Source organism: Podarcis liolepis (assembly GCF_965112155.1).
Source record: "Podarcis liolepis genome assembly, chromosome: 2".
Taxonomy (NCBI): domain Eukaryota; kingdom Metazoa; phylum Chordata; class Lepidosauria; order Squamata; family Lacertidae; genus Podarcis; species Podarcis liolepis.
Genome location: NC_139555.1, coordinates 97,406,424 through 97,418,723, shown reverse-complemented (window position 1 = coordinate 97,418,723; position 12,300 = coordinate 97,406,424). Strand labels below are relative to the sequence as shown.

Sequence of the window (12,300 nt, the reverse complement as noted above, 5' to 3'; positions counted from 1 at the left end):
AAAAAAACATTTGGAAGCACTTGGACTTAACACTAGACTACCTGTTGCTGGCAGAATTGTGATGAGAACAAGGTGAGGAAAAGAGTGGGAAATGCTAACCAAAGAAAGCAATGAGGAACACCCTTGCCTTGAGAATGACCCCTCTATTTCACCCGCCCCATCCTGCAGAAATGTGTATTTATTTTCCAGAGGCCAGGCACAAGGCCAGTTATCTCTCTCTCTCTCTCTCTCTCTCTCTCTCTCTCTCACACACACACACACACACACACACACAGACAGACATGCAGAATATGGATCATGCACAAGGTCAGTTGGTTCACACAGCCAAAGAACAAGTCGTTGGACATTGCTAGCCCCACCTGGGTATGCCAAGGAATTAATGTGGGTCCTTCTATTTGGGTGCTGGAGGCAGAATACCGCAACTCCATTCACCATGCACAGAAAGTACCGCCAGGAGTCAACATTCCATGTTTTATTTTAAGATGCAGTTTAGAACTCTGATTGCACAGGGCTCCGGTTTGTTCAGTAAGGCTATATGAGAACACCCCAAAAACATGGGAAGTCAGAAAAGGCCTCATGGCAACAGGGAAGGAGATGAAGGCACAGCCTTGCAGGCCCTTTTGTACTTGTGTGGTGCCTTCACACAAGTAACAACTAAAGAAACTCCCCCCCCCCGCTTCCTTCTAAAATCCCTAAGCCGATGGCTGACCTCAAGATATGCTGTACATGCAAAGAAATGCTAAGGAAGTAGACTATCCACAATTCACCAGTGTAATAGCACAATGCAGGCTCTTGCATGACACATTTCAGGAGCACTGCATGGTGTTGCAAGCTTATACAGAAATTCAATTTACAGTGGTACCTTGGGTTACATACCCTTCAGGTTACAGACACTTCAGGTTACAGACTCCGCTAACCCAGAAATAGTGTGTCAGGTTAAGAACTTTGCTTCAGGATGAGAACAGAAATCGTGCTCCGGCAATGCGGCAGCAGCAGGAGGCCCCATTAGCTAAAGTGGTGCTTCAGGTTAAGAACAGTTTCAGGTTAAGAACGAACCTCCGGAACGGATTAAGTACTTAACCCGAGGTACCATTGTATTAGGGCTGGAGTCTTAATTAGCGTGTGCAGTTTTCCAGTTCTCTAAATCAGGGGTAGGTCACAGGTAGCCTTCCAAGGTTTTCTGCGATGGCCTGTGCATTTACTGCTACCCTGTAGACTCACCCGTGGACCATTGGTCTAGGGCAGTGTTTCCCAACCACTGTTCCGTGGCACACTAGTGTGCCGCGAGATGTTGCCTGGTGTGCCGCGGGAAAAATTAAAAAATTCGAAAGATTTTTTTTTTTAAAGTCAAATTTTCGATTGGGGCGCCGTCACTAGAGATGACCCCTGGGGTTCCCTCCCTCCCTCCCGCTCTGCGCCTCCCTCCTCCTCCTCCTCCTCCGGGGAGGCCCTTCCTGGCTCTCGGCCAAGGCTTGGCGGCTGCCACTCACTCACTCGCTCGCCCACCCGTCCCTCCATCCCTGCACCCGGCCTCTCCCCCTCTGTCCCCGGCGTGGGGGCTGCCGGGATCCGTAGTCCCCTCGCCCTTGGGCTCCGCGCCTGCGCGGGGTGCGCGAACTACGTTTCCCAGCGTGGCCTGGCGGGCCGGGCGTTTTGTTTGAAGCGCTCTTCTCCCGGCCATGGAATGAGCGCAGCGGCGGAGGCCGGGTGGGCAGGGGCTCTTCCGCGCAGACCCCGCACAGCCTGCCTGCGCCCCCGCGGAGATCGGGCGGCAGGATGGAGCCCGGGGATCCCCGCGGAGGCGGAGCGGCGGAGGCGGAGGCTGCCCCCCCAGGTAGGGCTGCGTCGGGGGTTTTTTATTTTTGCAATGCTGCATCCGCGCCGGAGGGGACGCATCGGACCGCGGGGAGACCCCTTGGCGTGCGTGCAAGGCAATGCATGCGTGCAGGCGTTGCATGGAGTGCAGTGCAATGCAATGGCAACGCGGCGCCCTGCATGCATGCATGCAACTTCCACCGGCGCTCCGGACTTGGCAGGTGAGGGGGGTCCCCAGTGGGCGGCAGAGAGAGCCGGGAGGGCAAAGGGGAGCCGGGGGGAGCAGCACTGCTCCCCGAGCCGAGCCCGGGGGGAAACTTCGGCGTCGTTGCGCCGGGTGTTGGAAGCGGAGGCTGGCGGGGGCCCCTCACCTGCAAAACCTGGTCGCCTCTCATATATTTCGTGCATTGCATTAATCGCCCGCTTTCTCCTCCAAGGAGCTCCCGGGGGCGCGCGTGGTTCTCCCCGTGTTATCCTCGCAACAACAGCCCTGCGAGGTGGGTCAGGCGAGTGGCCCAAGGGAGCACCCAGGGATTGTCCTGGCCAGGTGGGGTGATTTGAACCCTGCTCTCTGCCCGGTCTTCATCCTCATTTAGCCCCCACATGTGCATGACTGTGCATGACCGAGGTTTTCCCCCCTCGTCTTGGCTATGGTGTGAGTCTGTGCTGTTAATTAATGGGGTTCTGCCTTCGGAGAAGATGAGCCAGCCCTCAAGGAGGTAATTATGTAATTTGCTAGCAATTCATGTCCCTCCCGGCATGACGCTGCGCGCTGACGTCACGGGGCTGTAATGGTGGTGTGCCTCGAGATTTTTTTCATGAAACAAGTGTGCCTTTGCCCAAAAAAGGTTGGGAAACACTGGTCTAGGGAAATGGTTGGTGTGATAGAGACTTTTTTTTTAACCAGGCCTTTTTAACCAGGCCTTTTGGTTGACATGATCAACATCCCATACCCTTTTAAAATGTGTCTCTTTTGGGGGGGATATTAATAATAATAATAATAATAATAATAATAATAATAATAATAATAATAATTTATTATTTATACCCCGCCCATCTGGCTGGGCCTCCCCAGCCACTCTGGGCGGCTTCCATAAAAACCAAAAATACAATAAAATATCACACGTTAAAAACTTCCCTGAACAGGGCTGCCTTAAGATGTCTCCTGAATGTCAGGTAGTTGTTTATCGCCTTGACATCTGCTGGAAGGGTGTTCCACAGGGCGGGCGCCACTACCGAGAAGGCCCTCTGCCTGGTTCCCTGTAGCTTTGCTTCTCGCAATGAGGGAACCGCCAGAAGGCCCTCGGCGCTGGACCCAAGCAATTGGGTTATTGCTTTTATTTTTATTTTATATACTGCGATCTTTTTATATGAACCGCCCTGAGACCTCCGGGTATAGGGCGGTATATAAATTCAATAAATAATAATAATAAATGATACATTGCCCTTCCCGGCTTTATGCCCTTCCCCATTACAGCTGCAAATTTCTATCTCAATCTACTTTCAGTAAATCGGCCTAAAGTCCTGCATGCAACAATCAAAATGCTGTACATGAGTGAGGAGACGGAGCTTGAGTTCAGTTCTCAGAAAAGAGTTGAAAATGACAGAAGTGGCTTTCTTATGTGTAGGCTGCTGCATTCCAACAGGCAAACCAGCTGTAGACATATCACAATGTAAACCAGCAATTCCATTGTAAATGGCTTACCTGCTCGGCAGTGGGTGGTTGCCATACACACTCCCGTAACAGCTAGCATAAGAGGATTGAGACAGCGTATCATAATCGGGAAGTCCCAGTGCAATCGGATTCCGCCAATTCCCAGAGGCATTTGTAGAAGATGCTAAAGCAGAGGGGGAAAGAAAATAATGCTAGCAGTGACTAACTTGCCTAAGGATTCAAGCATGATTTTTTTCTTCACATACTCGAAACACAGCCATTAGTTAGAGGCTGTTTTCAGACAGAGACAAATAAGCGGAAGACTGGAAGAATGTTTTTTATATTGTAAACCACCCTTTGGATGAAGGGTGGTACAGGAATTTAACAAGCAAAAATAATAAATAGTAGAACCTCAAACTGTGAGCAGTCGATGTACTGCTACCAGAAAAGTATAGTCAGCTATTGCAATGAGTTCACAGAAGTACCACATAGATTCACTGGTGAGAATAACATGCTCAGTCAACTTGATTAGGGCAATGCACCTCCTTTTTATCTACCTTTAGATTTTAATCCGATCAAGTTACAAAGCAAATCACAGAAAACAATTGCTCTGCTTTTTATCTTTCATTACTTAGTTCTGCTCTAATTCATAACTTAGAAAAACGATCATAACACTGTATTCCCTTAGATTCTCTATCTCCACCATACATCTTCCTGAATATTCTAGATTTAACTAAAGCGATACTTATTAATTTTTTATTTTAACATAAATTCAGTAACTCTGTTTTTATATATGGTAGGTTCTATTACAATAGTTGCATCTTTTTCTAATACACAAGTGCCCACATTTCTGTCATAAAATTACTTCCCCCTCCCCTCCCTCCCAAGTTGTGTGATGGTTTATCTATTATTAAGACTTTATGAGCTTTGTGTATTAAGACTGTTTCTTTCAACGGCCTAGGCAATTTTCAGTGTTGGGCAAGAAGTCCATGCACAGGTATCAACACATTTTGTATTTTTGTATATCCCCAAAGCACAGATACTGGTTGAAAACCCAATATAAACCTTAATATTTGTCTTATTCTCTTATGTACTTGTCCCTTTGTGCAGTAATTTTTGGATGTGTTTGCTGCCACCTTTTGTGGATAAAAATGTTTCATTAACTGCCTAGATCTTGCCACTATGAGAGGCAGGATGTTGAACTAGATGAGACATCTCTGAGCCAGTAGGCTTGTCCCCAGTTTCTTAACCTCCTGCACACTGTTGACACCCAATTACTTTGCAAACCAGCTTGACCATTCTTTCTCAAACCAGTTTAACAAGGCTTCTACAAATTATTTTAGCTCAATCCAGAGCTCTGTCGTTCTTACGCAGCACCGCATCTACTCTGACACTGAGAAACAATATTAAAGAAATGTTTCCCATTAAATGTTTTATGTAAATAATGAATAAGCAACAGTAGCTAGGATTGAATTTAAACACACACACACACACACACACACACACACACACACACACACACACGTGCTCGTGCACACAGATCATCTATTTGCACAAAGTAATTACAGAATGTGAGATTGGTCTAATACTCTGTCTTATGCAGTATTATGTATCTATTTACTATTCTCATTAAAAAAATTATAACCTGTCCTTTTCTTGTATTTAGGGTGGATTACGTAAAAGAAACTTCAATGAAATGCACTGGAAAACAGTAATAAAACCAGGGTAAGTGGGTGGACTCAACAGTTTAAAACAATACATACACCAGAAACTAAATATGTCTTAATCACCCATGAGCCTGTTCCATCCTGTTTGGCCTAGGCAGGCCTGTCTACAGGCATGGTGTAATAACAGAGGAAACCTTGCTCTTGTGGTTTCACCAACCTAACCTCTGGCACAGAGCAGCAAGGCCTCTCTCTAGGTGGTACCAGGGGCAAGGGAGGGTTACATGGGAGCAGGTGTTCCTCAAGGTACACAGGCGGTTCACTGCATTAAAGTTTTAGGCACCATGGCATGGACCTCCAGATCTACCTATTGATGAATGCAGCTCCTTTCAAACAAGTGCAGTATGTTCCCTACTACTCAATATTCAAGGCATCTGCTTTCTGCACCAGATACATTTCCAGGTAGTCTCAAACAAAGAAATACCAATATGAAGTTCAAAATTCTGAAGCCTCTCCATTTTGCACCAGTATTAAACAAGCTGTATTTATTTTTATATCCAGTTTTTTTTTTTAAAAAAAATATCCCAATAGTTATTCCTGCTTCCAAAAGCTGATCAACTGGATAATTCTTTCCCCCCGCAGCCTGTGCTGCTCATTGCACAAATCAACAGGGCAAGACTAGAAGCATTTGCTCCAGACGCACCAGCAATCTGAGTCTCTGGGCTTTATCTCTGCTACCTGATCCAAAGCCCTGTAAACGTGCCAACGAACACAGGGAGTTTTTATGTGAGCAGGCCTTCCTATTTACCAGAATGGAGGAGGCATTCATTGTGTGCGAAGAAAGAATTCAATTTAGATACGGATGTGTTAAGTTGTTACAGTCAGTGGGACCTTGGTTGTGTTGGTACACCTCATACACCCATGAGCAATTGCTGAGCTCCAGAGCCCACAATATGGGTGAAGCTGCAGAGGCACAAAATGGAGAGTTACCTGAAGAGAAAGATGATGCGCGGCTGCTTGGACAACAGGGGACCTGCAGTCCAGCAAAGCCCAGGCTCCTCTGTGACCCTCTGTCGGCGTCAAAGCCTGCCTGCAGGCCATGAGCCTGGTCTTTGTGCCCAGAGGCACGCTGGTACCAGCCGCGAAGATGCTCTGCTACTAAGGCCTTGTGAATGTTTTTGGTGATGTGTTCAGATTTCACGGACGGCTTCCGCGGCAGGCGAAGGGTGGCGTACGGGTTGTGCGGCACTCTCTCCATCTCGTCCTCGTGGAAAGACCTGAAATCCCGATAGCGGCGCTCGTGTCCATAGTGCGCCGACGAACGGTAGGAAGGGTTAACTGTGTACTGGCCCTCCGTGCCATTTTCATACACGTAGCCGCTATTGTAATACACATCGCACTCCGTGTAAGGGGCGTAGCCGGGAATGTAGCAAGTGACCGACGGCTGCTCCTGGCTTTTTGGGTAGCCGCCATTGCGGACGTCCTTCTGGGCAAGGTTTGGCATGCTTCCCGAATTCGCAGCAGAAATGTTCTGCTTCTTGGTCCATCTCCTGTTTCTTGTACGGTTGTCCAGAGTCTGGGTTGTATAGCAGGGGCTTGGGGTTGAGGTCACATAGTATTCCGCACTGGACTGGCTGGTGTAGGAAGACCCATCATCTAGGATTTCTGTACTGCTGCTTCTCGGAGATTTTGAAAGGGTGAACACTGGCTTTTCGCTGGCAGTCTCAGACAGCAGGTTGGTTTGGGACTCTAAGCTGCCCCTCCGCTGCCTGCAGTGCTGGGGGGATACATCCGGCCTGAGAAAGCAGAAAATTGCCTTTGTTACAAACATGGCATCTAGTTCTACCCAACAAATAGCATAGGGCAAAGCTACAATACTTTGAATTACAGGAAAGGTAGGCATTGGTTTTAAGTAAAAAAACACACGTAAGAACAATGAAACAAGCTCTCTATGGAGGCTGTGACGTCTTTTCCCGTGAAGTTTTTCATGGGAAGTCCAGGCAGGAATCTAACAGGAATATAAAATATCACAAATGTAATGGGAGGTTGGAATATTTCATGTTCCATGGTTGCAGTCCACTCCACAAGAGTGTCAAATATCTACGTGCTATGCTAGGATTTCATGTATCATTGTTGGCATTCATCTGTCTCGGGAGACAATGGAAGAGTGCAAACCTTGGAGAGTTACAGTGTCTGCTGCGGCTGTAGAGACTGATACGGTGTCACAGGGCTAACCAGTGTTTCCCAAACTTTTCAGTACTTCCTGCGACAACTTTTATCTGATTCAGAACATCTGTACTAGTCAAACATTTGTTGCAAAAAATAAAATAAAATAAAATGAAGGAAGATAAAGCAGCAAAGGAAGCTGAGCAGCATTTGAGTTCCGCTGAATAATTTCAAGCAAAGCTTGTAATTCCTTCAGTTTCAAGGATACTTAAGAATGTCTAACATTCCTCTGGATAACATCCATCAGGTTAGGGAAATCTGGGGAAGCTCCCTCAGCCTTCAAGAGATGTAGGAGCTTGGTTTACTGTTTTTGATTGAATGCAAATATATAGGGGACCAGCAATAACTTACTTCTAGGGGTAAGCAGCTTTTGGGAAATTTTAGGGAAGCTTTTAATGTTTAATAGGTTATTGTATTTTAATATTCTATTGGAAGCCGCCCAGAGTGGCTGGAGAAACCCAGCCAGACGGGTGGGGTATAAAAAAAAATTATTATTATTATTATTATTAGCAATGCACCCAACATCTCAAGCTTTCAAAGGAGTACTATGGTGGACACATCCATGATTTTATCTATTATTTTATGATATGCCTCTTATCATAAAGAAAGATTATGGATGAGCTAATTCTTTTCTGTTGGAAATGCTTTCTGGGGGAAAGAAAGAAGAAAACCAGCTTACTGTAAATGAGTGCTACTATACGCATTGCGTGTGAGAACTGGTGTTGTGGGCATACTTCTTCCACCACGGTGCTGCCTCTCCACTGTTCTGTACGGGCTGCTGTGTGTTGACAAGGGGTCTCTGTGATTATAAATAGAGGAATCCGATATGTGGCCACCATCCCAATATCTTCAATAAAATGCAAAGCAGAACAGCATTCGCGTTACTCGCCGACAGATTGAAAGCGGAAGATTTGAAAAAACACAGGAAAGATAAAGCAAGCACAAAGTTCACGCAGGAAAGCATCTTGCAGAATGGCTGGCATTTTGAGAGCTGCGAAAGTGGAACTTTTAAAAATGGGAAGAGAAAACGAAAATAAAAGCAGAGGTGAAACCAGTTAACTTAGCAGTCATGCTTTGTTGGGATGATGGTGCAAGCTCATGGAATACTAAGATACAATCTCAAGTGACATAGAATGGATGAGGAGTGTAGAAGTTAGAAATAATGGTGAGGAGTTCACACAAGTGGTTCTGCACGTGTACTGAGGATCTCCAGCTTTCTCATTCCCACTGAAGGTCCTTATGCTTCATTAGAAGCAGCTTGGAAAGGTTACCTGGCTTGCTGTAGCAGCCTTTGAAGGGGCACAAAGGATTGCAGTGGTAAGAGAAGAGCTCAGAAAACCCTGGGTGTGGAGATGAAGGCTCTTGAGGTCCTACCTAGAGCCAATAACTTGTTAAGCTTTGCTTGCAAGTTCCACAAGTCCAGCCACTTTTTGTTTAACCTAGCTCCCCTACTGAATAATCTCAAATGTTCAGTGTTGCATGCAAACGCACAGAAATGTGTCTTCAGTTCACGGATGAAAGGAAGTTCAGCCATGAGAAATCGCTCAACGACAATTGCCCCTCTCCCCACCCCCCAAAATTGTGTTGCAAGTCATTTTGCACGCTTTTTTTTTGAGAGGCAAAAAAGGTGATGGATGAGTAAATAAATAACAGCAGTATTTTTAAAATATCATCACCTTTGTAGAAAAACTAAGCAAATGTTACTGAAGTTTTTGGCAATGTCAGAAATTCTGTACCTGGAGTGCCTGGATTCAAGGAGTTGCTCATTCATGGAGGACTTCCTGAGATGGATTCTCTCCACCCCAAGGGATTTGGGTGGTGGAGATTTTGGAGAAAGTGGCACAGAGTTTATTCTTTGGCCTGGCACAGCAAGAGAATCGCTACCTGCTTAAAAAAACAAGAACACATGGTTTTAAAACTTGGAAGGATGAGGAAGGCATGTTGTGTGAATCCCTAGCAACCTTCACAACCTTAATTAGAAGAATCTCTCTCTCAACCCTATCATTTTGCATGCTTTCATTTTACAGAAAGTTAAATAATACAAAGGGAAAGAAGCAATACATAGTTGGAACAGGATTTAGTTGAATGTAAGGACGAAGTCATGCACACTCCTGGCATATTTCATGAATTAATTTATTAAGATGTTAGCCTGCTAATGTCATGTTTTCATTAAAAAGGAAGACAGATTTATTACGCCTAAGCAAAATCCCAAGCCACAGAGTTGAACAATGTAGCATTTTAATACAATGCAGCAATGATAGAAACTCCGGTATAAGGGCTGATTTTTTTAGTATTCAACAGTCATTCAGGTATTAAAGATTCATCCAGTCCTCTTTATAGATTTAGCAACTGAGTTTGCACAAAAGGCTGTTGCAAGTCAGACTATTGGACAATCAAGCTCAGTATTGTCTACAGCGACAGACAGTACCAGCTCTCTAGAAGATTTTCCCAGACTACTTGGAGATATTAGGGACCGAACTGGATTCCTGTTGAGTTACAGGACTTCCCTAGTACTCTGGACTTACTTTCTGTCGCATTTTGACCTGTTATAGCAAAAACTTTCCGAGGTTTGAAAGCAGCACATTCAGACCACATGTTCGAAATATCTGTCCCATAAACATGTTTAAGCCCCCAAAACTTTGGAATCAACTTTGGAATTCCTGGGGCTGAATGGGATCAGTATTGTATCTAATGAGACACCTGACGATTCTCGTGCACACATTTGGATGTATACATTGAGATGTAAAGCAATAATCATAATCATAGATAAACAAATTAATGGAACGAGCCCTGTGAAGGAGGAGCAAAGTTTTCTATTTATATAGGTATATGCCTGGAACTCTATATCACTTTGGAAAGGGAATGGTTCATGCAGAGCAGCTGGTTGTGCTATTTCATGAAGAGACAGTTGCATTTTCATTCAGTCTCAAAGAGCATAACAGCTGTGACGAGTCAACTGGGGATAGGGGGGCTGTGCAGGAGAGCTAGTTATCTCCCCACCTAATGTGGTCTATATATTTCTCCCAATTCCCAGAGTGGCTTAACAATCAACCTCTCTTCCCAGGGAACCCTGGAAATTGTAACTCTGTGAGGGGAATAACTTTCAGCACCCTTTCCAAACTACAGATGTCAGGATTCTTTGGGTGAAGCCATGTCTGTTTAAAGTGGTATGATACTGCTTCAATTGTAAGATGTGGCCAGAGAGAGCGAGAGCAAAAGCCAAGTCCTTAGTTGTAGCTTCCCAACTCTGGAGCACTCTCCCCTAGAGACTTCCTGACACTGTTGTCTTCACTCTTTTTTATTTGCCTAGGCTTTGAAGCTGCAGTGGAACCCCCCCCCCGATATAGATAGATAGATAGATAGATATATATATATATATATATATATATATATATATATATATATATTTCTTTCATGGCTAGATGCCCAGGGAGCAAGCTTTTCTAAAAGTCTGCAGGACACAGATCTCCTCCTCTTAAGTGGAAATATTTTTTATTATTATTAAAAAGAGCACTACTGTTTTATTAGCTGGACAATCTAAAACACTTGTGGGCAAACCAAGCTATCACTACCAGTTAATTCTATTCTACGTCTGAAATCGGCATGAGCTCCAAGTGTGAACGTTTTTGCAAAGAAAAAAGAAAAGCTGAGGACTAAGTCCTTTTCTTGATGACTCAGAAGAAGCAAGATCAGATATATTAAAAAGGGAGTCATCTAGGTCATTCCATTATTGGCGGAACCACAGCCAATTGGGACTGGCCAATCAGAAAAAGCTTGCCGGATCAAAGCTACAGAACAATTCGCACTGTAGGAGTTTGAGCACTAAAGTTACAGGTTATCTGTCTAAGCAATAATGAATGGGAAGGGAGGGACGGAGGGTGTTTCTAGACAGCTAATGACTAGATGAAGGAGTATGGCTAACCCTGCCTGTTGTCAGCTGGCAGGAAACACACAACCCAGATGTCATTATGGCAATTAAATAAATCATGGGAATCCTTAAAAATATATATATAAAAGGATAATAATCACTTGTTTGTGTGTTAAACAGGGAGCTATATCTCTCAAGGAGATTGAGAGATTGCATTAGCACGCCAGATTTCTTCTTATTCTCAACAACTTAGCAGTTAAGTCCTTTTCAGAAAATGGCTCAAGGTTAGCTCAGGATCGCCATAAACTTTGCTGTTCAGCGCAATGTTCACAGGATATAATGGGGCTCAATCTTAGGCAACAGTAATGGTGGCAGTGATAAAGGGAGAGGAGAAAAATAGGGTTGCCATACATCCAGAATTTGCTGGACATAGCTGGTATTCAGCCCTTGTAAACAGCACCAGGGAGGAAAGCACTGAAATGTCCAGGAAAATCAGGATGTATGGCAGCTCATATTGGAAGTGTAGATTTTGGCAAATTTCATTATAAATAGCCCCAAAAGTCTTCTTTTGAGATTTTTGCAAAAAAAGAAAAAAAAAAAGCTCAACACCCCTAGATAAGGCCCAAATATGTGCATATTTGTAATTATTCTGCTGGACAGTGAATGTGTATATTTATTGCAAGTGTTCAAGGTGGGGGGGGGGCAGAGAGGAAATGGGCAAAAAGTGTGTCTCTCTTTGCAATGGCAAAGTGGCCAGCTGGGAGTATCCCTCATGGGAGGGATAAACCAACTTCAGTAAACTTTGTCAGCTGCCCAAGTCTTATGTGCTAATCCAGTGTTGTGTACAGCCATTACCTTCCTGTTTCTCTAGGTCAGGGATGGTGAGTCTGTGGTCCTCCAGATGTTGCTGGTTTACAACTTCCACCATCCCTGACCGTTGATCATGCTGGCTGGGGCTGTTGGAGACCAATAACCCCTGGTGGGGCACAGGTTCCCCACTCCTGTTCTTAAAGAAAAGGAACAGACAGAAATACTCATGCTGTCTTTAGAAATAAGCCTGGCTTTTTTAAAAG

General features: G+C 44.8%; 1 protein-coding gene and 1 long non-coding RNA gene across 12 annotated transcripts in view; one reads left to right on the top strand and one right to left on the bottom strand.

Annotated features, from left to right (window-relative positions):
• The window catches only part of FRMD4B (FERM domain containing 4B), a 243,354-nt gene that overhangs the window by 3,299 nt on the left and 227,755 nt on the right, over positions 1-12,300 (bottom strand). For 3 of the 11 annotated variants that reach the window (XR_014522917.1, XR_014522920.1, XM_083491338.1), the window contains 4 exons: positions 9,096-9,243; positions 8,039-8,158; positions 6,124-6,929; positions 3,521-3,653 (listed from right to left, as the gene is read on the bottom strand). Coding sequence is in view for 7 of the 11 variants with exons in the window: in XM_083491338.1 (XP_083347464.1) it covers positions 3,521-3,653; positions 6,124-6,929; positions 8,039-8,158; positions 9,096-9,243 (1,207 nt within the window). In the remaining 4 variants the exon portion in view is untranslated. Of the gene's footprint in view, positions 1-3,520; positions 3,654-6,123; positions 6,930-8,038; positions 8,207-9,095; positions 9,247-12,300 lie in introns of all 11 variants that reach the window. The other 8 variants (XM_083491339.1, XM_083491334.1, XM_083491335.1 and 5 more) reach the window with 4 other exon arrangements.
• Positions 3,670-12,300, top strand: part of LOC310702215 — a 62,769-nt gene continuing 54,138 nt past the window's right edge. The window contains exon 1 of the long non-coding RNA XR_014523365.1: positions 3,670-5,194. This is a non-coding gene — a long non-coding RNA (uncharacterized lncRNA). The remainder of the gene's footprint in view (positions 5,195-12,300) is intronic.